The sequence below is a fragment of the Lacerta agilis genome, chromosome 5 (genome assembly GCF_009819535.1).
Source record: "Lacerta agilis isolate rLacAgi1 chromosome 5, rLacAgi1.pri, whole genome shotgun sequence".
NCBI classification, from domain to species: domain Eukaryota; kingdom Metazoa; phylum Chordata; class Lepidosauria; order Squamata; family Lacertidae; genus Lacerta; species Lacerta agilis.
Genome location: NC_046316.1, coordinates 66154627 through 66182552, shown reverse-complemented (window position 1 = coordinate 66182552; position 27926 = coordinate 66154627). Strand labels below are relative to the sequence as shown.

At 43.2% G+C, this 27926-nt stretch overlaps 1 protein-coding gene across 1 annotated transcript in view; it reads left to right on the top strand.

Moving 5' to 3' along the window:
• The first annotated feature begins 591 nt into the window (after positions 1 to 591).
• The window catches only part of EPHA4 (EPH receptor A4), a 152027-nt gene continuing 124692 nt past the window's right edge, over positions 592 to 27926 (top strand). The window contains exons 1-3 of the mRNA XM_033150247.1: positions 592 to 745; positions 4239 to 4306; positions 10281 to 10944. Of these exons, the coding sequence (XP_033006138.1) occupies positions 652 to 745; positions 4239 to 4306; positions 10281 to 10944 (826 nt within the window). The 5' untranslated portion in view covers positions 592 to 651. The remainder of the gene's footprint in view (positions 746 to 4238; positions 4307 to 10280; positions 10945 to 27926) is intronic.

The window sequence follows — 27926 nt, the reverse complement described above, 5'->3', positions numbered from 1 at the left end:
TCATAGATATTATCTATATAAATATCATTCAGATGGTCAAGTTGTTTGCTGTTACTTTTATCCTTAGTCTCCTTTTAAAGAAAACTGTGTAGAGGGGAGTGCAGTTGTTTCACCAAAGACCAATAAATAAAAGGAGCCGCTTTGCTAATCGCTTCTTCCCTGAGGAATCCGATCCAGGACCTCGCTTGTTTGCTCTCCAAAAAATTGCCCAGGGAAACTCGGGCTTTGTACTGACGCGCGCCGGGTGTTTGTGTGTGTGTGAAGTAATGAACACGGAGCAGCGTTTCCGTGCCCGGCTTGTTGGAGGTATTCTTCAGCAGGACGGCGGGGATGGCGATGCCTGTGGTCGGGGAAAGGCGAGCCTGGAAAGAGAGAGGATCCGTCGCCGGTCAGACACTTCGCCCCCGTTGGACAAGGAGGCGACGGGCGGAAAGGAGGCGCGGCTTGGGACGGGGCGGGGCGGCGAGGGGGACGAGGCGGGGCTTTCTTCCCGAGCAGCGCCTCCGACAGGCAGGCGGGCTTGATGGACGGCTGTACGTCACGGTCCCTCCCCCGCCCCTTTGGCAATGTCTACAGCCTGCTGCACTCCCAATTTAAGCATTTATTCCACTGGGATAGAGGAGACCGGAGCAGCGCTGGCACCAAAAAACCATGGCTGGGATTGTATATTTCTTCACCGTCTTGCCGCTTCTCTTTGGGATTTGCGAGGGGGTTACCGGCTCTCGGGTATATCCAGCCAACGAAGGTGAGTGGGAAAATAAAATTAAAAAGCAACGGGGGTTGGTAGTGTTTGGTACCCCGGGCCGATCCGAGGCTCCATCCATCTCCCCTTTTTCTCCGGGGTTTGGGGTGCTTCCCCCCAACACCGTCTTCCAGCGGTAGGGATCGTGAGCAGCCGGCAGCGCTCGCGCTTTGCAGGACGCGCTTGTGGGCAACTTGTGCGGCCAGGAGAAAGTTCAACCCAGGCGCCTGCCTTCCGGACTGACCGATGGACGATCTCCCGGCTGGGCTCCCTCCCTGCGTGCCAAGCGAGGCTGGACAGCCGAAGGGGAAGCGTCGCCAGGGTGCTTCTCCACCCACCTACCCACCCGTCCTGCTTCCTTTTGCCGGAGCTTCGCCCCGCAGCCAGACTCCCCACGTCCGCCGGCACCATCGCGTCGCCCCCTGGACGAGGAGAGGTGGAAGTTTGGTGCGCGCGGCGGCGGAGCGGGCTGGGCTGGGGCAGCCCTCGGATCCTCGCCTTGTTGGGAGCTGCGTTTGCCGCAGACGCGACGTCCCGGCGCTCGGCTGGCCCCGGCGCGCGCGGCGCAAAAGCGCGTGGGAGCTTGACCTGGATATTCCGAGATGCGTGGAACCGACTGCTCGCAAGTCACGCCGCGGGACCCGCCGCCACGCCAGGAAAAAAGGCCCTTATTATTTTGCGGACGGGGCCAGATTCTTTCCCTTTTGCACCCATGTAAAATCTAGGTTAGAGCCCTAAAGTTCAAAGCAACCCTCGCTCCCTGCTCCGTCCGCGCGCCCTCTTGCACCTCCTGGCTTGCTGCATTCCGCGGAGGGTGTACGAACTGGCATTGTTGTTGTTGTTATTGTGATTAGTCTTCGTCTTGGAAAGGTGATGAGGAAGGAAGGAAGCCTAACGATCTTGGTGTTCGTAAGACTGATGTTACATAACCCGGGACACCCCCGCGCTTACACACACACACACAAACGCACACTCAGTTCCTGGAGTACCTGTCTGCTTTGCATACATCCAGGTGGCCTGCACGTTCCTAAACCAGCTTGACAAGAAGGGGTGTGTTTGTCTGCGCTGCTCCCTGTTTGTGAGTGTCTGTGAGAGAGATGCCTGTGTGTGTCCATCTGCTCGGGGATTTGGCTCCTGCAACTCCTAGGGCAAACCTGGCAATGGTATAATGTCAGAGGCCTGGAAATCACCTGGTACAGAAGAACACAGATGCAAGGAATGTGCAGTTTAAACTTGAAACCGAGAGGCAAAGCATTTTTGCAGATGGATTTCCCTCTGCCTGAGATATCCCTACACTCTAGCATTTTAAAAAAACGCAATGCTCTCTCTCTCTCTCTCTCTCTCTCTCTCCCCCCCCCCCCACCTTCTCCCTTGCTTTCCATAATTTTCTTTGCCATCAGCAACTCAGCCACACGGTCTCCCCACTTTCCTCTTTTCCTGGTCTTGTTTTCCATTCATTCCAAGAGATCGAAAAGCCTTGTCCTCTCTGGTGCAGGAGCGCTGGACCAATCTGAGAAGGCTTTCTCTCTCTCTCTCTCTCTCTTAAAATAGTTTTTGGTTGGTTCTTCTTGATCTTTCAAAGGGAGAAGAGGCAATGTGTACAGAAATTGCAAATGATCATCATTGGCTTAAAAACAACAACAAACTAAATAAAATATAACCATTCCAGTCAGAAAGGATGTTGCATTTGTTTGTTGTAGTTTGAAACCCTTATTTATGATTTATTTAGAACTTGTGGTTTTTGTAGTCTCACTATGGGAAAGGCTGGGGGTGGGGTGGGGAGAGAGGAGCTGAGCGGCTGAGATTTCATTGAATGTCTCAGCATCTTTAAGTTAAATCTGTACCAGGGGAGCCATTTTTCATGTCCCCACCTCTTACTCCATCTTTAACAAGAGGCTTAGGAGGTACAAAGAATGCAGTGGTGGGCCTTGGTACACACTTAGGTCCCCCCTTTTTTGTTTCCTACAGAATTAATACCCCTCCCTCCTCACTCAATGCATCCAATCTCTTACTCCTAGAAATGTTACCCTGGAAGGTGGATTAAAAGGAAAATACACTTGTTTTTTTTATTGCAAGTGTCATTAAACACCCAGAAGGTGGTAACAGAACATACTGGGTTCAGTGTTTAAGGTGGCAGTGATACACCAATTTGGATTAAACTATATGTCAAGCTGTGTGCTGCACCTGCTTCCGAAATTCACCAACATACTCCTAAGAGATATGCAATTCATGAAACAGAAGTGATGGACGGTGTAAACAAGGACATTTAATACAAGACAAATGAAATACTAATTATTGGAGTGCCTACATACCCCATTTCCCACCACAGGTATATGAGCCTGTCCTTCCACTCTTACTCAGCTTTGTAAATCCTTACCTCTTTGTGAGCAATAAAGTCCCCCCGTAGACGACAGTGATACTTTCTTCATAAGACTGTTCTGCATGGCCAAAACCAGTGGCACATCTACATGGGAATAAATCCCATGGAACACAGTGGGGCTTCTGATTCACTGTAGATAGGATTGTGCTGAATATAAGTGAGAGGACTAAATAGAAGCATTGCTTATCAATAGTAAGATTTTTTATTTTTACTTTATTTGTTTAAGTGCTTAACCGCCAGGCCTTGCAACATCTTTTGTACAATTGTGGGGCATAGTGGTTCAGAGAATGAGCTGTGAGCATGGAGGTTCTCAATTCATAAAATTGTAAAGTTGGAAGGGAACCCAAGGGCCACCTGTTCCAACCTTCTGCAGTGCAGGAATATTTTTGCTCAATGTGGGCTTTGAACCCACGACCCTGAGATTAAGAGTCTCATGCACTGTAAACTGAGCTGTCAGTCAAGAGGTGACTCTAGGATAGGGTCAATGGGGTTCCCTCCAGAAGTTGTTGGATTCCCACTTCCTTCAGCCCCAGCCAGTATGGCCAGTAGTCATGGCCATACCACATGGGATACCTTTGCTCTAGGAAGGCACTATGGCAATAGGTGCAGATTGGAAATACTAAATCTGTCTTACCTGTAGGTGTGTTGTAAAGGTTACCATGATGTGTGTGTGTGTGTCACATTCAGCACTGTGAAAATTCAGTGATCCATAAAAGAGTTTGTTGCATTTAATTAACAAATTAACCATACATAACTGAAGCCTCATTAACTTCCACCATGAGATCTAGGCAGGAAGTCTAAACACAGTGGTGCTTACTCCCGAGTATGTGAGTATGCATGATTATGAATCATTTGGGAAGGGGCTCATTTCTGATTAATGTAACTTTTTTTACTGGATCACGGCCACAAAGTTTGAATAAATATTGATCTCTAATTGAAAGTAGTCCATGACCACTGGCATGACTGGTTAAAAAACAAAGTGTTGATATAAATCTTGTCTGAGTGAGGAGCTTTCTCTTCACATGTGGAAACAGTCAGGTAAATTTTCTCTAAAAACTTCGCCTGAGTTTCAGTAAGTGTAACTTGTCATTCATGTTTGTTTCCCCATTTTTGCAGTTACCTTATTGGATTCCAGATCTGTTCAGGGTGAACTTGGGTGGATAGCAAGCCCGTTGGAAGGAGGGGTAAGTTCTGCATCCCTATCTGATCATCTAGGTAAAATGGAATGATTAGTACGTTTCTGGTGAATCCTAATGGCTCGATTATTGTTGATTGTGGGGAGAAGGTCACATTTCTTCCGTGGCCTGTGATGTGAATTACACTTTGTTGGAGAAACCTTATACTCCCAATGCATAGCTCAGTCAAGAAGGAAACCGTAGAGAGTGGAAAGAGACTTTCAGAATCTGATCAAAGAACGCATATTTACAACCCAACCCTAAGAATATTTCTCCAAAAGTAAACCCTGTATAGTTCAGTGAGGTTTATTTCCTTGCAAGGCATCTATGCATGCTCACTCGGGTGCAGGTTTCTGTGGGTTCAATGAGGCCTACTCCAAGGTAAGTTTGCATAGGATTGTGGCCTTGGATACAATAAATGTCTACACCTGCTTCTTCCAAAGAAGTGGGGTTACATTGAGAGCAGGGATGGAGAACCTGTCACCTTCCCGATGTTGCTGGGCTCCAACTCCCATCAGGCTCAGCCAGCATGGATGGTGGCAATGGATGGTGGCTGTTGTTGTCCAGCACCTTCTTCTGGAGGGCTCCCTTGTTCCCAAGCCCTGATATAGGGTGACCACTATCCAGTTCCCAGATGGCAGGTGAACCAGGATTTGTGTCAGCTTAGGACAATTCAAAGGTGTGATGCTACCTTAATAGATTAGATATTCTAGTCCATGAGGTTTCTTTCTTTCTTTCTTTCTTTCTTTCTTTCTTTCTTTCTTTCTTTCTTTCTTTCTTTCTTTAAAAAAAAATCAAAATCAAAACCTCTGTTTTTGGGGGAACAGCAGTGCAGTGTATAAAGCAAAGCAGAGCAAGAGCTTCTTATTCTATTGCCGAATGGTGAATGTTTAACACATTTGCAGATCTGGACTCTGGGAGAGAACGGAAACTCGGCTTAGTCAGGACTGTGTGCAGACGTTCACTCTTAATTTAGCAAAGGATTTGTAGACAAATAGCATGCAGTCAGTTAACCTGCTGAAGAACTGCTGAGTAGACCCTGATTCTTACCGTAGGTACTGTGTCCTCAGCATGCCATGGGACCAGGAATTTTTATTAATTACCGGGGGGGGGGTATGTGTGCAGAGAGAAACTGCCACCTTATTTTCACTGCCACATATGCAGGGTGAATATTAAGAGCAATTTCAGGGAGTGGGTGGGCGGGGGGAGGGGGAGGAACAATGCGCATGGTATTTCCATTCAAATATGCTCAAATCCCTTTAAAATTAAATGGAAACCTCTTCTTGCTGCGTTTAGAGGCAAACAATTGATGCCTAACTAAGTCCAAATAATTAAAAAAACTCCAAAGTTTGGAAAGATTGCCAGTTATTTAATAAACAGGAAGACAAATTCCTTCAATGGGCTAATGAAATATACTGTAGTTTAACGTCCGTCGGTCCTGTAATTAAAAAGAAGAAGGAAGGTGGTGGGCGGGGAGGGTGGTGACAAATGGAAGGAATGTGAGGCTGTTTATGTAGCGATGCATTATGCATAAGCTCTGAATTAGCCCTATCATGGGAAAATGGAGTATTGTCCTGCTACCATTGTTGCTCTGCCCGAACTTGACTGCAGTCAGGTTTTGCTCTGCCTGTGCACACTGCGCTGTCCCTGGAACCATTCCCTGCCCCCCCACCCCCCAGCCCTAGGAAAGGGGAATGATTGACAGGCCTCTGGCGGGTGCAGACAGCACACATTCACTGTTGATTGCCGGCAATTGCCCTCATCTTTGACAGTGAGGAAAGGTACAGCTTTATCTCGGTGAGAGTCAGGCATCTCAGTTAATCCTATACCCTGGAAAGGTCAATGAATGAAGTCTTTCTGTGCACCCATGGGGCATCCCTTCTGTAGATTCAAACACCGCCATTTTGACGAAGTCGGTAATTGTGACTGATTGGCAGAGGATGGCCTTATATTAATTTTCAAGGTGTTTGTGTGTGTGTATGTGTCTGTGACCTACATTCCTAACACCCGAAGTCTGAGGAGAAAGTAGTTCCGATAAATTCATGTCCGTGTGTGCTGCCTTTTCACGTTGGCAGTGAAAGAATCAAGAGGGCTTAGTCTTGTCTGCAAGTCTGTCTGCAGGAGTTCCTTGAAAAGTGCTTTCGTATAGCTTCATATGCTGTAGATTTGTTTCAGAGCGCTGGGGAAAGTAACACTTCTCTCTCCTTCTGCCTCCGAGAACACCCAAAGGTATAGAGCCTTCACAGATCAGCACGGCCTTCATTTTATGCTGTGTGTATAAGCTCACTGTACGTTGCAAAGCCTTTGGCCCCGCCCTCTTTTTATGGATGCAGAACAGGTCATTCCTGAAGTGTGAAGTATTTTATGTGTTAATATGAGACGTTGGAGATAAAAATAGGCCACTTTGCCAGTGAATAGCGCTATTACTAAATCTATAGTAGCCCTAGAGGAATGAATGTGTTACATTATAAATTTAATTAATGATTTACCTTTAAAATTCACAGTTGAAAGGAAATCCTGGGTCTGGAATGCTTTTACTGTGGGATTATTAAACCACGGGAAGAGTTTAGAAAGCTGAAATGAAAAAAGAAGAAGAGAGGAAGTGTTTGTTTTTGACAACACATTTAACGTTTCAAATTTATAACGGTTGGAAATGTGGGGGGGGGCATTTATAGTACTGGGCCATTTGCCTCAAATATATTGTGGCAAATGTCTATATATAAACAAAAACCAATTGTCAAACAAAAACCAAAAGGGAGAAAGTCAGAAGGGTTTTTTTTTGCAGCAAGGAGCTACTGAATGCAGCCATGTTCCTTTCATAGACTTCAATAGGCTTTGGAGCCAAACTTCTTTTGTGCAAACAGGCAAAAAGGAAATCCCAATGACAATTCTTATTTCCCTCTCCTCTTCCTTCTTCTCTCGCCCCTGCACAGACTATAGGCTGATAACATGGATCATAAAGGGCAGGACTGTAACACAATGCTCGTTTCATGGCAGTTGTAAATTAAGAGAACTCTGTTGCTTACATCATGTTAGCATTTCACACTGATAAATGGCTTTCCAGTTACCCCCTGGTTATTGATTTATTCCCCCCTTTCCTTTTTTAAAGGGGTGTGTGTGCGTGTGTGTGGATTTGCAAGCACCTTCTCTAGGCAATATTATCCTTGACTCTGGTGACGGCCAGAGATCTAGGCTGGGTCCTACAGTGTCCATTTAGCAGAGCATGTTTAATACTTGATTGCCAGGAAGCCCTTGGAAGTTGGATTCTAACTGTTCCATTCTCCCCCACCACCACCACCACTCTCCGCTCCCCACATGCTTCATTGTATAAGCTGGAACCTCAGAATTTAGCTGTTATTTTGCATAAATGAAAAAAAAAGGTCCTTCCCACCATTTGAACCTTAATTCAGCAGAACGGTGCTGCTTTCTCAAAAAGGAGAGACAGAAAAGGCCTCAGCAGTAGCTTTCTTTTCTGTATCATGTGATTAACATAATCTCATTTAACAATGTTTCAAAGCTCTTATTGACCACTTCCACTCTCCTTTTCTTTTATGATATGTTCATCACACTCCTGCCGGAATGCGGTTTGATAATATATGAATCATTCTTAATCAAAGTTTCATTTTTTCCTGTGGGGTGGTTATGATCATGTTTGGCATTTTTTTTTTTTTAAAGTCCAGAATTTAAGAAGAAAGCTCACCTTTCAGTTAGGCAATGCAGGTTTATGAGGCATGGTCTGTTGCTCCATTGTTGCTGTTAGAGTTTAAGAATGTAAAACTGTGTTGTCCTGAGGTGCCTTAAGCCAGAATGCTTGAAATGGAACCAGCGGGTACAAGCCAGAAAATATATATAGGTATGCTTGCATTTCACTGTGATCGTTCCAAAGTGGTGACTATAGAGATAGAGAAGCGAGTGGCGCTGTGATCTAAACCACTGAGCCTCTTGGACTTGCTAATTGGAAGGTCAGTGGTTGGAATCTGTGTGACGGAGTGAGCTCCCGATGCTCTGTCCCAGCTCCTGCCAACTTAGCAGTTCAAAAGCACACCAGTGCAAGTAGATAAATAGGTACCACTGTGGCAGGAAGCTAAACAGCGTTTCCATGTGCTCTGGCAATCGTCACGGTATCCCGTTGCGCCAGAAGTGGTTTAGTCATGCTGGCCACATGACCCGGAAAGCTGTCTGTGGACAAACGCCGGCTCCCTTGGCCTGAAGGGATGAGTGCCGCACCCCATAGTTGCCTTTGACTGGACTTACCCAGGGGTCCTTTACCGTTTTATGTTTGCCTTAGAATATAAATACAGAGAGGCAAATGATATATACACACAAATATATTTTATGGACTGAGAACTTCAGGTGGCTCAGCTTTTGCCAATCTGGTGTCCTGCAGATTGTTTGGATTGCAACTTCCATCAGCCCCACCAGCATGGCTATGCTGACTGGGCCTGATGGGTGTTGTAGTCCAAAATTACTGCAGGGGACCAAGCATGTGAAGGTTGAGTTAGTCTGTGCAATGGACATAATAGGTATCTGCTGATGACTGAAGGTGGTTGAATAGGGCTGGGGCTGGGCATTACGAGTAGTTCTGGAAAGTGAGAGAGGACCAGTAAGCGGTTTTAGTGTAATAGCTGGGAGTGCTAGTTAATGGAATTGTGGATTCTCCTCTGCCATAAGATCACTAGGTGGTTTAGGCAAACTGCTATTCTCTCAGCCACAGCCAGGGTCTCTCCCTTCTACATCTGTAACATGATGATTCTGCTCTATATTTCAGGGGTTGCTGTAAGGATTACTGAGAGAGGAGGAACAGGGAAAACTGCTTTGTACCAAGTTAGACTATTGCTACATTGAGTTCTGTGTTGTCTACACTGACTTGCAGTGGCTCTTCAGGGTTTTAATGGGGGATCTTTTCCTAGCCCTACCTAGAGATGCCAGAGATTGAACCTTTCCATATATGTGTTGTTATTTTATCATAGTCTCCAGATAGTATTGCAATGTCCTGCATAGATATTGAGCCGATCTTGTTCTTGTTTCCTGTTCTGCCAATGATGCCGCATGCAACCCTGGGCAAGTTTCTTATAGTGCAATCCTATTCTTAATTCCTCAGAAGTAATATAATAATAATAATAATATTTATTATTTGTACCCCGCCCATCTGGCCGGATTTCCCCAGCCACTCTGGGCGGCTTCCAACAGAAATCAAATACAAAAAAGTAAGACATGTTTGGGCTTTTCCCCAGGTAAATATGTATAGGATTGCCACCTTATGTCTCTGTATCTTGCTCTAAAAAAACAAATCAACATTTATATGCAGAATAGAATGCCTGTTAAGTGTTTGGGTATTATAAGACTCCCAGCTATGAGGGTCCATTCAGATCATGTCATATTAAGGTTGATTAAAGGTGCAGGCGACTCTGGGATTGTGCGCTCATCTTGTTTTACTGGCCAAGAGAGCCGGTGTTTGTCCGCAGACAGCTTCCGGGTCATGTGGCCACCATGACTAAGCCACTTCTGGCGAACCAGAGCAGTACACGGAAACTCCGTTTCCTTCCCGCCAGAGTGGTACCTATTTATCTACTTGCACTTTGACATGCTTTCGAACTGCTAGGTTGGCAGGAGCAGGGACCGAACAACGGGAGCTCATCTCGTCACGGGGATTCGAACCGCCAACATTCTGATTGGCAAGCCCTAGACTCTGTGGTGATTACAAGCTAGCATATATCCATTTTTCTTTGGAAAATATCACTTTCTTGAGGTCTTAAATTAGGCTGCTATTAAAACCTGATTTCCTTTTTAGCATATGGCTTTATTTTTGCTCATGTGTTTGAAGCACACTGTAAGTTCTGCTTTTTTAATGGCTTCCGGTATAAAGAGAAATAAACGAAGCCAATTGGGGGAGAGAGAAATTAATTTATCTGGCGGTAGCAAGGTTTGATTATGCTTTTCACACTCTTAACATCTCACGTTTGTCCCTTTTGGTTCTTCACAGTGGGAGGAAGTGAGTATTATGGATGAGAAAAACACTCCAATCCGCACTTATCAAGTCTGCAATGTGATGGAGCCCAGTCAGAACAACTGGTTACGAACTGATTGGATTCCCCGCGAAGGGGCCCAGAGGGTTTATATTGAAATCAAGTTCACACTCAGAGACTGCAACAGCCTGCCAGGTGTCATGGGGACTTGCAAAGAGACTTTTAACCTCTACTACTACGAGTCGAGCAACGATAAGGAGCGCTTTATCCGCGAGAGCCAGTTTGCTAAGATTGACACCATCGCGGCCGACGAGAGCTTCACTCAGGTGGACATTGGAGACAGGATCATGAAGCTCAACACCGAGATCCGCGACGTGGGGCCCCTGAGCAAGAAGGGATTTTATCTGGCTTTCCAGGATGTCGGCGCTTGCATTGCCTTAGTGTCTGTCCGCGTTTTCTACAAGAAGTGCCCGCTGACTGTCCGTAACCTGGCCCAGTTTCCGGACACGATCACCGGGGCAGACACGTCCTCTCTGGTGGAAGTTCGCGGCTCTTGTGTGAACAATTCCGAAGAGAAGGATGTGCCAAAGATGTACTGCGGGGCAGATGGTGAATGGCTGGTACCCATTGGCAACTGCCTGTGCAATGCTGGGTATGAAGAGCACAATGGAGAATGCCAAGGTAGGGCCCCCCCCACCCCTGCATTGTGCAGTTCATTAGGGGCTGGTGTTCATAATTGAATCAGAGATGAGAATCGGTGGAAGGCTGCCCTTAATTAGCAGTCCCTGTGGGAGGCAATGGGTTGAAGGGGTCTAATGAGGAAGTCCAGTAGTTCCAGGTGGCAGGGCTAAGGGGTGTACAATACGGACAGAACAAATGGCACCACCATAATCGGCAGAAGGCACGGCACATTTGCTATCGGAGGGTAGATTAGAACTGGCTTGCATCTCCCCATTCACATTTGAATGACGATGGAAGCCATGTTATCTGAGCCAGTGCTGTTTAAAGGGGCAGAATCAATTTCTCTTCCTTCCTTTTTTTTTTTTTAAAAAAAAGGTGATATTGTTATTCCGGTTAAAAGAAAAAGCGCACAGCAGCAACAAGCTGTCTCCTTCATGGCGGAAGACAGAAGCTTCTTTTTGTTTTTCAGGGGCCCCTAAGGAACGACTCTTTAGTGTCTCATTTGATAACTTTTCACAAAATAATCCTTGAATACGTGACACGGCTGCTTTTGTTAAATATTTTTATTTCTCAGAAAGTCTCCATTGTTTCCTTTACAAAGGAGCATGCTAGGAGACTCTAAGAAATGCAAGAAGTCATCTGTTTGCCCCCCCTCCTTCCCCCCCTTCTCTGCAGAATTAAGGATTAAGGTTCTTATAAAAGGCAGCTTATCTTAAAGAAAAGAAAAGGGAGGGGAGATTTAAATCGCCTTTGTGGGCGCCTGCGATTTTTAGTTATACATTATCATGATTTTATAAGTAGGTTATTACTGATTATGGACTGTCTCCTTAGTCGCATGTTCAGGATCAGTCTCTAATGGCTCTTTCTGCCAAATGAATGCCTCTTTGTATATGTTGCTAAATGGATGAGGCCCAGCGATGCCTAGTCTGATTCATTTTACTGTAATTGCTGTTTGTTAAGGTTAATGGTGTTTTTTTTTTAAAAAAAAATGTTTGTGTGCAATATATGTGGTATAGGAAAAAGCAAAATATAACACTGATTTCTGAAAAAAAATAGGTGTAAAATGGCATCTTCCTCCTGCGAAGCATTTTATACCTAGATGGTTTTATATGATCATTTGTGGGCAATGTGAAGTTCATTATTATGCATTGAAATTAAGAGTTGGCAGGAACGCAGCTCTGAGCACAAACATTTTCCTTTGCTATCCTGCTTCCATCAGATATGTGCATGTCAGTGGGGGGAAAGCGGGGGTGGGGGGTGGGAGAGATGAGCATATCTTATCAGCAACACAATTATGAAAGGTTGGAGTGAGAATTGAAAAATGAATTGCATGATGACAAGGCACATGTCTTGAGTAAATTATTCTGTCTCTTGGAGTGGGCAGGAACTTGGAAACCTTTGCATGTCAAGAACAAACAAATTGTTACCAACATGCATATGTCATTCAGAGTAGATTTTTTTTGGGGGGGGAAGGAGGGAGATTGTTAGCGTCGAAAGAGATTTTTTGAAATTATTGCTGTTTTTCCTAGTTTGTAAGCAATACTCCTTTAATTTTATTTTTGCATGGTTTAGCTGGTGGGAAAGCAGGTGGGCCAAATTAGAAAGTTGTGCTTTGCAAAGAGATTACTCTGCTTTCTGCTAAAGTGGGTGTTAGGGGCAGTATTGGCTAACCCTGATTGATGCCAAATTAAAACACTCCTTAGTCAATGACCCACACATTATTATCTAATCACATGACAGCCAGAGTGTTGTGTGGGAGAAATCACTTGTGATCTTTCGGGGGCAGGAACTTCAGGGCCCCCCACATTTTTTTTAAAAAAGCAGTAGGTGGTTGAATGTGACATTGACACAGAAAATACTTGGTAACTCTCTGTTAGGCTCTACTGGACTTAAGGAAACTGATTATTCACACCTTAAGCTAATGACCAATCCTGATGAGGTCATGTATAAAAGGAAGAAAGAAACCTTTTGTCTTTTGCATCTCCTGTGTTTAAAAACTCTCCCATTAAACATTATACATTCCACTGGAAGAAAATACAATCCAGCAAGCAGTCTTAAATTGTTAGCCATTTCATCAGTTGTTGATTGTATTTTCCTTGTGGGGGGGGGGAGACGGGACAGGACGTTTCTTCCAGTTCCAAGACAAATGTTTTTCTCACTCTTCCCTAAGCCCACAGGCTTTGCTATGAATCACTTGTTAATGGCCATGTTTACTCTGAATCCAAACTATTAGTGTACAGGTGACTCAGGTGACTTTGGATTTGGATGCTCTTGCAGAGGCTTAGTTTGGTTATTTGGTTTTTGGTCATCGCTGTTCTTGCCCTTTAATATTTTTGTGTGAAAATAAACACCATCTAGAGAGCCAAAAGCATTGTTATAGAAATGGGCAGCCAGCTAAAGAGAAGAAAGGAAGCCATCTCAAGTCCACAAAAGCTTATAAAAGAGTAAGAATTGGAGGGTTGTGAACAGGTTCCAGGCCGATTTTCCAATGTGCTGGCTGTGGCAGGACAAATGCAGGAGTAGGTCACAGGTCATTCACTTCCTCATCCATCTTCCTCCTGTGATTCTGAGGTCAGAGTTAAGATTGATTAAGATCTTAGAAGCTTGACAAAGGCTTGGTGGGCAAAAATGGGCAGGCTGGGCGATGGGTGTGTGTGTGGAGGCAGAGGGTGCCCCTGTTGTTTTGAGATCTAACATTGCTCATCTTCTGGAGTCTTCAGAACTTTGGGGACCAGAAGATATTTCCTACTGGCTTTCTTTCATCCAGCAGTGTATGTTGTTTGAGTTTTTCTTAAAAGAAAAAGAAAGAAAGAACAAACAAACGAACAAACGAGAAAAATAAAAGAAGACATGTCGAGTCTACCAGGTGATTCCTGGGTAGCACCCCAAAGCAGCCGCAAGTTCATTTAGTGTCTGGATCTTGAATAACATTTTCTGAAATGGAAACCTTGTTCTCTCCCCCCATCCCTATTCCGTTGTCTCTTCTAAGTAAGAAGAATGTGTTATTGGGGTTAACAGAAGCTTGAACTTGCGGAGTGGTTTCAGCGAAGGAGAGTTATTCTGTGGGGATTTGGCAGTAGTCACAAAAAGAGCAGGGAATCGGGGAAGAAGCAGGAGTCCAAGATCAAAAAGCAAAACAAAACCCAAGAATCTATTTTTATGAGTTCTCCATTACTGTATGTTTAAAATTAGCAAAATTAAAAAAATCCTTCCAGTAGCACCTTAGAGACCAACTAAGTTTGTTACAGTATTGGTATGAGCTTTCGTGTGCATGCACACTTCTTCAGATACCATGCACACGAAAGCTCATACCAATAACAAACTTAGTTGGTCTCTAAGGTGCTACTGGAAGGATTTTTTTAAAATTTTGTTTCAACTACGGCAGACCAACATGGCTACCTACCTGTCTTTAAAATTAGCAATCTATCATAGTGAGAATATTGCTCGTGTTTGTTGAAAGTTGCACCTCTAATTTTAAATATAAGTAAAGGAAATGTGCACTTGATTTCCTCAAGCTTATTTAGCAACCAATGTTGTGTTTCAAAAAGAGAATAAGAACTGCACGGGAAATATTATTAATGAAACATGAAATTAGCTTATATTCGAGGCATATCTCAAAAGCTAAGGTAATTACTGCTTTAAGGAAAAAAAATATAGCTGTTGGCTGATGCTCTTTTGCTAAAAGATGCCATAAAATCTGAAGAAGTGTGCATGCATACCAAGAACAAACTTAGTTGGTCTCTACGGTGCTACTGGAAGGAATTTTTTTATTTTATTTTGTTTTGACTATGGCAGACCAACACGGCTACCTACCTGTAACTAAAATTGTTTTGTTGCACATTATCTCAATGTGGTTTTGATTTTTGTTAGCAATTTACTTATCAAAGCAAGTAGATGTAATGTATATTGAAAAAGCAGAGAAGATGCTAAATCAAGCAAGTAAAAGTCTGACCAAACTGCGGGAGGCAGTGGAAGACAGGAGTGCCTGGCGTGCTCTGGTCCATGGGGTCACAAAGAGTCGGACACGACTAAACTACAACAATAGAATTGCAGCTCTCTGTAATTGTTCTGTTGCAGTGAAACTTGTAAGTTAAATTTTATGTATCCTACTTAAGGTCACTGCACCATAAAATCCCGATATTTTAATTACATTTTGCATATACACCCCAAGACTTCAGCATTTTGTTGTATGTATGTTCTCTTTTAGGAAACCTGTAAAGCCAATTGGCAGAACATCCCACAAGGTTTAAGATATGTTTTTGAAATCATCTTCTTTTTGCCAGGTTTAGGATTTCCCTTCTTTCCCTTCTGCCTTTGGTAACAGGATGCCATAAAACAAATACTTGTATAACAACTTTTTGTTGCACTAGGGGAGTAAAGTTTGCCTATTGTTCCTAAACAGGAATTCACCCTTTTCTTTTCCCTACAGAACGTATCTTTAAAATGTTGATGCCTGTTCTGTAGACAAATAGTATATACATAAAAACAATTCTAAACTGCAGTCCTGCTTCTTCCTCTTATTGAAATCAACATGCTCATGAGTAACTTTGCATATGAGCTTTTGGATGTATCCAGGATAGCAAAACGATCCGTAACATTTGACTTGTAAACTGGTTGCTTGAAAATAAGCGAGTGCGTCATTGTGAGGGTATGTATGTGTGAGCATGTGCATCTGTGCGCGTAAAAGATCAAACTTATTTTTTTTAAAATGGAAGTTTCTTTTTTAAAAAATATATATATATATATATTAGGAGACAAATTTGTGGAAGGTGTTTGCTGTTGGGTTGTTGTTTTTCCTCCACTGAAATCTTTTGTAGTCCTTCTTTTTCTAAATGTGAATCGTAGCAAACTCTGGGCTAAGGTTTTCGAATAGTATGCGGATCTTTCCCAGTTACAGTGCACGAAATCTTGTACGTTCTTTCTAAGTTGTAGGATTGGCCATAGAAATACAGCCTGGCTTTTCCATGGGCTGTTTTGTCTTTGTCTGGTCCACTGATCTTAGATCTTTATTGGTGCTTTGAGGGGACTTGATAAAGGAAGACTTTAGCCATCCCTTATGCCTTTTGAATCGCTCTTTCTCTCACTCCTCCCTACATTGCCCTAAACTTGTGGATCAAACTCTGCTCTCATTTCATCTGATTCTGCTTTTTTCTTTTGATACACTTTGTGGGAGCAGGTGAGGTCACATAGTTTCATGAGCTGGAAATAATTAACACTTCCATGACTAAATGGTCACTTTATGAATATTCAAGATCTGCTTCACTCTCCCTGGGAAGCAAACATGTTGGTTTCGTTCTCATTGCTCCCAGTGGAGAGGGATGAGGTTTCCCCTGTGAATAAAGATTGTCAGCTGTCTGGCCAGTTTTCCTTTTGCATGCAGCAGATTCCTCATTTGCATATTTTGTATACATCCTCATGCAAAGTAGCCCACCCATTTCCCACTTTCACAAAGGAGATAAGCGCTTCCTTTGGAAAGTCCAGAGGAGAAGCTTCTTCTATTTATGCAGATCCTGAAGTCTTGGGTTTCATGCAAATGCATTTGATCGAAGTTCTTTGTTTAAGAGATAGGGAGTGCATATTTGCCCACCATTCCTCTTTGTGGCCTAGTCTTTCCACACAAAAACCCACACAGGCTTTGAGGCCCTCTCGGCCTTATGGGAAATGCTGACTACTGAGGCAATCAAAACTGTTAGATGGAGAATTCACACTTTTAAGTGTGAAACTTCATCAGTGTTTCCAAGGTTTTGTGAATAAAGGGACACTGAGTGCAAGTCAGCTTGGGTAAAGTTGTGTTGTGTTAAGCCTTGCTAAAATTGGCAAATCAAACCTGATGGGTAAAGAATTGAAATGGCAACTTTATGAAAATAATATTAGTTTGATCAACTTAACTAAAATTACTCTTGTTTACAAATAAGAAAATCTTAAAAGAGATGTAGCCGTTTGCGATGCATTACATATACAACTATTTTCTTCCTTTTTAATAGTGTATCCTGGGCATATCTTCCTGGGCCCCACCTGCATTATAAATTTAAAACAGTATCATAACACTTTAAGCAGTCATGTCTCCCCCTCCCTCCAACCCCCCCCTCCCCAGGAATGATAGTTTCTTAATGGTGCTTTTTTCACTGGGAATTATAGCTCTGGTAGGTGAACAGGGGTCTCAGATTGTCAGCACCCTTAACAAACTACATTTTCCAGCATTCTAGGGGGGTGGCTCAGTTGGTTAGAGGATGGTGGTGATAATACTTAATGTTGAAAGTTTAATCCCCATATGGAACTGCTGCATATTCCTGCAGGGGGTTGGGCTAGATGACCCTCAGAGTCCCTTCCAACTCTGTGATTCTAGGATTCTAAGACCTGACTGTTTGAAGTGGTATGACACTGCTTTGAAATTTATAGTGCAGGTGGGTCTTCCGAAGTGAATATCTCAGAGTTCAATAGAACTTGCACCTAGCAAAATGTGTTTCTCTAACACCTCTCCCCTCCTTTAATGCGTTCACTTAAGACTACCATTTGCCTGATGTACCTCAAAGCCACAAACCCCACAGCCCTTGACCCACATGAAGCCAGCTAGCCTGTGGCAGCCTACATGTAACTTGTAACTTTTATTAAATGGTGCCAAAGCACAGGTTTGCTTGGGACAGTTTGGTTGAAACGTTTATCGATCTGGACTATGGCATCTGCAGCATGTACACACTTCATTTACAAAAGAAACCACCTCAAGTATGGATTGTTTTCATGTTGTCTCTTGCAAATCAATGGTATGAAATCAGAACCAAAATCCATGCTAGATCTAATTTCTCTAAAAATAACAGAAAAGGGGCAGATTTTTTTTGCCCCCCCCCCCCGTGAATATGCACACAAAGCTTTTTGATGTGCAATTAGCGTTTAACTCAAAGTTAATTTCACAGAGCAGTAAACTGCAGAGTGTCGGGCCATGTGGCGTAATTAAGCAGAGGTTTAAAACAACAAGGAAACGTGCAGAAGCTTCAATTGAGGCCTGAGCGGCGTTGAAGGAAGTGAGACCATTTGCTTCTCAGTATAATTGGAAGGGCTATTAGGATTAAACAATACCAAGAGGCACCTTTTGTCAGGTCAGCGCTTTTGGTTTAACCTCTCAGGAAAAGTAGTTTCCATCTAAAGAATTTGTGTGCTGCTGCTGTTGTTGTAAAGTTATGAAATCGAGCACTTCCTCTAAGCTTTCTAGATCTTTTGTGACCCAACAAGAAGAAAACCCAGGTGGGGGGTCCAGGTATGGGCTGTTTAAATGGCCCCGGAGCAGACCTGAGGGAAGCCTCCCTGCACCCCCCCCTGGCCAATCTAGGGAGCAGGCTTGGATCCAGCTCCTGATAGGCGCTGTGGGCTTATCCCCTGCCGCCTACCCAGGTCAGATTCTGTCCTTGAGCTCCTTCATCGAGGTCCGAGGGCCCTATGGAGTGCCACTGCCGCCCTGCACCACGAGGGTGAGCGGACTTGGTTTAATCTCTCAGGAAAAGTAGTTTCCATCTAAAGAATTTGCGTCCTGCTGTTGTTGTTCTAAAGTTATGAAATTGAGCACTTCTTCTAAGCTTTCTAGATGGTCTGTGCACCTCTTCCTAATTAAAAAATGTCACTGGATGCAGTCATATAGGTCTTGATTCACACACACAGATATCCTTCGGCTCCAAGTTCCCATCAGCCCCAATCAGCATTGCCAATGGTCAGGGATGATGGGAGTCGGAGTCCAGCAACATCTGGATGGTCAAAGGTTCCCCAAGCCTTGCCTGTAGCATTTTATATTGAAATACGGGACAATCTTGTATTATGCAGGACAGGTGGCATTCCTAAGCACATTGATATAAATAAGAATGGATAATGATAATGTCTGAGAGCTGCATACAAGTTCTGGGAATGACAAAACTCCTTTTTTCTGATTGTGTCCTAGTGATCCTTGGCTTCAATTGGGCCCTGCTTTGAAGATGTGTTCTCTCCCAAAGTCATAGATGCTAATGGGATCCTCCTTATAGTATGACCTCAGTTCTATAAATGATTCAGAACCTGACATTCCTGCCTGTCACCTGGCGCTCCTGTCTATTTATCTATAAGTTTCCGGGCCTCAGGATTTTGTGGGTTTTGGCCACATCATTCCAGGGGACCCAGTGCAGTAACTGCCACTCCCTGCTAATGGAGGTTGGGTTCAGGCTTTGAGAAAAACAAATGCAAGATGCTGTGGTTCCCTTAGCTGCTTTTGGAAGTGGCCTTTGGGTGCAGGAGTCTTGAGTGGGATCTGATTTCAAAAATGGGTTTGCCAGGCAATGGCTGGAGGTGTGTCATAAATGTGTTAACCAGGGGAAATAATGCGTGCAATTTGGCACTGAGTGGCAGGCTTGAGTAGCAGATATTATCTGAGGTTCTGTCTACAGGTTATTGATGGCCTCCAATGTAAATGGGGGGTTAAACGGACATCTTACAGGCATGTGATTACCTCTCCTGTCTGCTTTGGTTGCCATAGGGGGCTTTGATGCCATTTCAGAGTAGCATTACGGAAAGAATGTTAACAAGGTACACCTTTCCTCAATCGTAGTACTTGCAGTAGTAAGGAAACTGCCTTGAACCTTGGGCTGTATTGATTTTGACAGCTCTGCCTAGGAGTCCCATTTCCTCTAGGAACTAAATTGGTACCAGCACTTGCCGAGCATGAGCGTAGAATTCTTAGACAATTAAAACAACAGCGGCATTGTGAGTATTTTTATCACCTTTGTCAGCTGAGCAAAAGGACAGTTTTCATTTGTTCCCATCCCTATGCACGAGCATATTCAAGGAGTGCTCATTTGCTCAGGAGTGGTGGCAAGGGGCAGAGAGCTTGATATCTCAAACATTGTAATAGAATGCCGGACTTGGAAATGGGAGGTAGTGGCTCAGGTTACCGGGAGGCACATCTCTGAAATGTAAAATCGCCAAATTTTACATGGGCATTAAAAGTGCTCTATTGCTGAGCAAAGGTCAGGTCACCTGGTGAGATGAAGGAGGTTTGTGGAAAATGGAGGGAATGGAACATTTCTGTGCTCAGGTTTAGGTCCAGACTAATTATCTTCATTCAAACTGCTTTTAAGCAAAGCCAGGCTCATCAAAATCTGTTCCAGTATCCTTAATAAGCTATGGTCTGCCAGCTGCTTAAAACCCTTAAAGCATCATTTGAAACAATTCCATTGATAAGGCTAACTTCTCTCATTGGCAGGGATACTTTACTCAGCAGTCGTACAAACCTACAGTACAGTGTCTTAATTATCCAGATAATCCTGTTTGCTTGTATTTTTTTAAACTATGAAGTGCTAGGTAATTATTCAATTCTTAATAGAAGTCAAATGGCAATGTAAACAATAATTAGGATGTTAGACAGACTAATGCGCTTCAAAGCAAATTGGATTTTTTTTCATACTGTTCAGCATGAAGTCCCATAAAGCTAACAATTTAGTGGCAAGGAAACAAGTTCCATTTTGTTCATATTTTATGGTGTTATCTCTTCATGCCTTGTTTGAGAGAATAACAGTTTGTCCCAATGAAGCTGCCTGCTCCAGAGCCAAATGTCACTTTAACAATCGGCTCCCTGCAGTTTGCTCTTTGGCTACGCTCTCCCATGGCTCCAGATTGGTTCTTTGTCTGCTTCAGTTCCAGCAGGTCAGAGGTTAAACAGAATACTGATTTCCTCCCACAATATTGAGGGCAGGTAAATATGGCCAGGACTGGTGCTTGATTAACATGCAGCCCATGTTGGAGAGATTTGTCCCCAGGTCTCTCTTTTAGGCAGAAGATGAGCTTACTTTCAGATTAACATTTCCCTCCTTGGCTGTTCTTTTCTTCTGAATTAGATGACTTTGAAAGCAGCTCCATTTCCCTTTGATGCATTCCCCTAAGCCTTAAGCGGAGAGCCTTCGAAAATTCGGGATGCGTTTGAAGAAGTCAAGGTTTTTTCTTTTTCGAGAAATGGAGATCTGGATTAAAACTGTTGGGCTTCCCGCTTTTATCGGCGAGAGGGTCTAGCAATCTAGATCCCCAACTTCTCTGAATTTTACCTCATGGGGGGGGGGGGAAACACCCTCTGTGCAAATGACCCAAACAACAAGTGCAAAGCAATTACAGTTCTCAGTAATTTTCTCTCTCTTGTCAACTTAGCCGTTATCGAGCATTTCTCTCTCCCTCTCTCTCTTCATAAATAGTTCCCGAGACAGTTAATTAAATCTTGTCTTTGTCTCCATTACTTCCATTGTATTCAGCCACGACTCAAGGGCAGCTCTCACTGGTAACAAAGACAGGAGGAAAGGACGCTGCTTCTTTCCCCGATATTTTAATCATGGGGTTGTCACACAATAATGCTCTTGGGTGGAGGGTTTTGTTTAGTGGGCACTTCGTGTTCTCACCAGCATTTGAGTGACTTGAACAATTGTCTCTCTCTGCCCGCCATCAAGACTTCTTAAGAAAGGGTGCTAGTGTTCCTCTGCAGTGAGGCCAGTAATGAATTACAGCTGTTTTAATTACACCTACTTTAATTGTTTTCCCAAGAAGAGCAGGTGTCTTAGGAAACAACAGCAACACAGAATGAGCGGAATCCATCCAAAGGGTTAGATATTCCTGTGTGTGTATGGGTTGGTTTCAAGGAATGCAACCATATATTTTTGTTACCTTTCATTTATTTATTTTTTATTTTTTAAAAACGCAGCTCTTGAGGCTTCTCACCAGGTCAGAACCACAGAAAAATCACTAATTCGTTCGCCTTGCTTTCCATGTCAGACCACAGATTAGTTAATTTTGTTTTCCTTAAAAGTCTATTTAACTTTGGGTTTATTCTTTCTCCCTCCCTCCCATCTACCCTGTCTTTACCTACCAGTGCTTGGGGCAAGTAATAAAAGTTTAAAGCAGCTGGTGGGGTGGAAGAATATTTTGCAGAGGAATCCCAATCCTACAACTGTTTAAATTGACTGCGGAATGGCAAATCAAACAGCAAAGCCCTTCTGGAAGGTACACACCAACAGTGTACTTCTATGAACTTGGTACTTGTAGTGTAGTTATTTGTTTTCTCCCTTTCAAGGGTTTTCTGTAGCTGAAAAAGACATTCACACTTGGGAAACAATTTCCTTTTGAAGTGCCCAGCCAGTCAATGATTGAAACCACCACAAGGCAAATTAGCATGTTAAAAGAACTGGATCAATACCTTTCTCTCCTCTTCACTCCCCACTTCCTATATCTCTTCTTGGCCTGAGAATTTTGAGTACCTTCAAGAGTTATCGCTCTCAGCAGAGGAGCCAGTTGGTGTTTTGAGTGTAACAAGTGGTGTGGGTAACAGGAGACGTACCTTGGTCAAACTCTGGCCGCTTGATCCACTTCCCAGACTCAAGTACAGTCTTTTGAAAATGGATTCAAGGAAAATTGACAGCTTTGGGAAGAACAGTCAGTTCATGTAATTATGGAGTGGATTAGAAAGTAAGTGTAGGGAGAAATAGGAGATCAATACAAGGGCACAAGTTGACTGAACTCATCCTTAGATGTTGGAGTACTCAATTTTGTAACATTTAGCATGAGTATGTAGAAGATTTCTTTGGGCTTATCCGGTAGGCACGTACACACACACAAACAGAGGCAACAACCCTATTGTTTTATAAAAAGTGCAGAAACCACAGACTTGATAGATAAATTAACAGCAGTGCTGTGAACTGTTACAAGCAGTCTCCTAGTTGAGAACAGCAGGAGTTTGCTAATTGTTTTAAACAATGTATGCTTTGTTGCAAAGGGATTGTTTTTGTTTTAAAGAAAGATGGAAAAAACGGCAGCCACATGCCACAGATGCTGGCCACTTGGCTGGGTTTCGACAAGGCTAGGAAGGTCAACTGCCACCCTTAGAGACCAAGGGCGGTGAATAAATTTAATTAATAAATGGACACATTCAACCCTACAGTATTAACTGTTGCTGAAACCATGGGAAATGTTGTGCTTTACACATGTGCACATCTTTAAGAAGAGCTTGGTGGTGCTCAAAGGCAAACTGTTCTCATTGACAAAAATTTCTCCCTGCTGAAAGTATTATTGTGTATTTCGTGCTTCCCATTTTCTGTGATTAATATGGCGCAAAATTATGCCACTCAGTGACAGAGAGAGGTTTGATCCACCTCGCTAAAAGAGTTTTGACCTTGACTGCTCCTTTGGCTGTAGGCAGTACACTTAAACTTTCTGCTTTTACATTCCCATCTGTCAAGCATGGCTGACATTAACCTTACAGAAGTGTTTTAAGAATTAGGGAGTGTTTGCAAAGATGCCTTGAGGATGAATAGGGCTATATATTCCCCAGCTGGCCGGTACCTTTTCCCTGCAACTGTGCTGGTGTTTTAATTAGGGAATTATTTTGACTGATGATTTTTTTTCTGGATGCACTTTACCTGATGTTATAACGGGAAATGTTTTCCTTGGAAATATATTCCTGCTTGTCTTATTTCTGGCACTGCAGTTAGTAAACGCAATTTCTTGGAAGCAGAAGTATGCCTAGCCGGCTCTAATTTATGGGATCAGATACAGTCATTGGAAGGGGGGGGGAGAATGCATTTCACATTCCTAGGCACTAAAGGGAAAAAAATAAAAGCCAAATTCAAATTAAGTTCCAGTTGTGCAGGGGTGAGAATACCTGTCAAAATTCTTAGGCACCAACATCAACCTGAAAAATGATGTGCCTGGGATTATTTTCTTTCCCTGGCATAGATTGGAAATATTATTTCAGCACTTTTGATACCCGCAGTCTAAAGGAGGAATGACCAGCCTCTTGCCTGTGGGTCCCGCCTGACCCTCCAGCTTCTTCCAGCTCCTCCTCTCCACACAGACCTGTACCTTGCACTTCAAACTCTAGATGTGAGATGGGGAAACTGCAGCCTTCCAGGTGTTGTTGCACAACAACTCCCATCCTATCTGACCATAAAGTCATGCTGTCTGAGGCTGATGGAAGTTGGATTCAAGATTTGGAGGGGTACACATTCCCCATCCCTACTCTAGTTACTTCAATTGCTGCTGGCATCTTGCTGGTCTTGTGGCACCTTCATCTCTAGATAGCATGAGAGGGCCCCAAATGCACAGATACCATGCATTCTGTTTCTAAAGTGGGTGTATATGTTTAGCAAAACTGGGTGGTGAATTCCCGCCTGCAATCTCTGACTGCAGTTTTGGAAATCAAAGTTTTGAACGGTTCACCATGTGAATAGTTAGTTCTTCTGCCCTATCATCCCGACATGCTCAACTCGGATTTTTGTATGCCAGCTAAAACATTCAAGCTGCGGTGTTTGTAGGACAGGGCCAAAAGCTAAATTCTGTGTGCTTGCAGACTGGGGTTTGGGGTATTTTTCTTCTTGGTAGCACACAACCATTGCCCTTTCACTGCTCTTCATATAAAGCTTTTGCAAGTCTTCGTCCCTTTCCTTCCAAGTCCATCCTTCTCCAATCTTCAAGTGCAGAAGGGGGTGTGTGGTGTCTGTGAGAGTGTAGGGTTCCCACAACCACCTTTGGCCACACCCTGTGATGGCTGGTGCCCATTGTAGTTGGTAGGGTGGAAAGCAGGGAGCCCAACAGTAAGTGTGGATGACGGACCCAACAACTGTCAGAGCCAACTAATTCTGGTTCTGCCCGATCTTCTTCCTTGCTGAACTCTACAAGTGGCAAGACGAGGGGGAGCCTGACAGGCAGTGCCACTCCTTGGAGCGGTTGTAAGTAAGAAGACATGGAAGTGGCTGAGAACATGCTGAGGTTGGTTGAGCAGTGCCCCATTTGCCCTAATGGACCAGTCTAAATTTGTTCATGTGCAAACATTGCTTTGAAGTTTGCCCTTCCAAATTCAGATACATTTCTGTCAATTTGTGTCCTTTCTTTCTGGGTCCCGGCTGACCCTGTGAAGACGAAATGATTATGCAGTTAATAAAGCGAGAGTCCTTGTGTTGCTGTGCTGTTGAGTAATGACTACTTCACTGCCTCTGCTGTGCAGCTTAGAAAATTTGATAGAATAGGTGGCGCTCACTATGCCAAGTATTTTTAAGGGGCATGGTAGAAAATGGCATGCAGTTTTCTCTCTCAGCATTTATTAATTCAACCTCTCAAGGATTGAAGTCCACGTCAGTCCTCACACTCATCTGTGCCACTTTCATGATGCCGGATTGCACTGGGAGTAAGAAATCTGGTCCTTTGAATTGGATGAGGAGGTGAAAAAATGACTTAGAAGGTGACTAGGTAGGGTGACCGGTTTTGTAATAAAACTATCTGTAAAAGCCAGACGAAAGAAAGACAGAGGGTAAAAATTATATTTACCAGCAAATGCTAGGCCTACCACATACTGGAAAATTCCCTTAACAATTTCCCATGACATTCTTGATGTCCATACACTTGGGGGAATATCTGCAGTCTACTGCTAATCAATTTCATACTGGAAAGGTAGAAGTTACCAGATGATAAATGACTCTTGCAAAAGAAACACTTAGAAAATTAAGTTTTGTGGCTCACGTTCAATGTAAAGACATCTTTCTTTTTATCCCCCACCCCCACAAATAACTAGAACCTTGATTTAGAATCGATTTTGCCTTTTTACATTTTTTTTTTATAAAAAACCTAAGTACACTGTAAGTACACAAAGCGTGATTTTCCTCAGGTGTTATGAAATGTTTACCATGTTAAGGAGTGTGTCTGTACTTATTAATCCACTGTATTATAATCATTAACCTATATTCTGAAAACACTATTAGGTGAGATATCTCTTCCCTTCCCAGAGATCATGTGGGGTATGCCACACACCCAATTCCTGCAGTTTATAAGGAAATCTGTTTGGTTGGCCTTGTACTTCTCTCTTAGGACCTGTGGAATATAGAACCAGGATCCTTTGGATCTGTGTTCTGCTGCTGATCCCACATTGTGAGCCAATTGGATGCAGGTAATAACAAACATGATTCAGTATCTAATGCTCATGGATGGGTAGCAAAATGAAGATGTATGCTGAGTGATGTAGCAAAGGAAAGCAGGGCCATCACCTTTTCTGAGAATTCTGTTCCTTTTGTCTTCTCTCTCTCTCTCTCCTGTCATTCAGCAACAACCACTCCATCAGGCAGGCGGTAGCAAAAAGAAGGAATGAAGTAGGGCCTCTCCATGGGCTTTGCTTGGGAGACCAGCTCCTTCTCTCTTTCCATCCCAGAGGGTCTTTAAGAACAGGGAGGATTGAGTTTGCTTTTCTTTTTTTCTCTCTCTCCCCTCCCAATCTCTTTTGCTTTTGTTTTGTCCCTCCCCCCTGCCTGATTATATGCTTAAGAGCAGTGACTGTCTTATTATTAATCTTGGTAAGCCACTCTGGGAGCCTTTTCCAACTGAAGGCAAAACCTGTGTTTAAATGCTTTCTGCCGTCTGAACAGATCTGTGTAATAGCTAGATATAGATGGATGGATGCCATCAGGTGCCTCAAGGAAGGTGTTTGAAAACAACAGCTGCATTAATGTGAATCCTTTTCTAACCAGTCACAACCACACAAGGGACAGGATTTCAGCATATCCTCCCAACATATTTATCCTATTTGTTTTGCTATTGAATCTTATCCTTTAAAACACCAGGCAGAATCAATTCCCCCTAGTGTCTTTTTGTTTTGAACTCACATACAAGTAATCCAAACATGGCTAGAGACTATCTCAGTTTATAAGACAAATATGCAGAAGCCTTTTGCTTCTCTGTGTTGCCGATCTACCGGTACTCCTCCCTTTGCCATGAACTGCTATTAAACCAGGAGGTCTCTAATTAGCCAGTTTCCCTTTTCATTTGAACCAGGAAAAGCAGCTTACTCACTTCAGAACAGGCCCAAATATTAAACCATGGCTTGAAGTTTGTTTATCTCAACTTATTCCAAAGTTGGCAAAGATAGTTTTTGGGTTTGGATGAAGCAAAGAGCTATATCTGTGTTCACACCATGCCTTTAAAGCACATTTACCGGTAAGTTACATCCTTTCCATCAAAGGATTCTGGGTACTGTAGTTTACCCCTCACAGTTACAATTCACGGCAGCCCTTAGCAAACTACAGTGCCCAGAATTTTTTTGAGAGAAAGATTATGCTTGGAATGTGCTTTAAAGGTAGGCCTATAGTGCACACATACCCAATGTTTAATTCGAGACTTTGTGGTTTAATTGTGGCTTTTGTAAAAGCTGTGTGTTCAAGCAAAAGGCTTGAGATATGGTTGGCTGAAGTAGCTTTCTCTCTTGACTGATTTGGCAGTGGACAATGTCAACTACAGTAGTAAGAAATGATGGATTGGAATATTGCAACCACCAGTGCAATGTCTATTGAAAACTGCTTCTCCAAGGCACCATTCATAATTGTGGAAGTTGTAAGTTTCTGAAAAGTCTCCAGAAACCTGACTTATGGTCCAACTGAATAGAGTTTTGGGCCTAGTTCATAAATTCATGTACGTCGCCTAGTGACTCCAACAACAAAGTGATTATGAGGTGTGTGTGTGTGTGTGTTTGTGTGTGTGAATGGCCACCATAGCCTGAACACACCAGATAAAACTTCCCTGTGACTCTTATGTTACACAATAGTTTTTAGTGAAGTCAATTTATATATTCTGTTGCCAGTCATCAAATGCTGAACAATCAAAATATATTCATATTTATTTATTTATTTGCAAGCATTTAGCATCTGCTTAATATATATATATTAAATAAATCACTAAACGATGTACAGCTTAAAAACAACAGTGTCACGAAAACAGAAAGGCAACCTAAAAACACCAAACTGTTATAAAACAATACAGAAACAGGAATAAATAAAAACAGAGTCTGATCTTATGAGACAGGCAAAGTATGGGCAAAAAGATACATCTTTACAAGGCCCCTGAAGCAAGTGAGGGACTAACTTGTATGTTTGAACCAAATCTACGCATGATGTGGATTTCAGGTGTTCTAGCAAATGTGCAGAATGCTGCAATGTGAAACTGATTTTCAGGTGTCT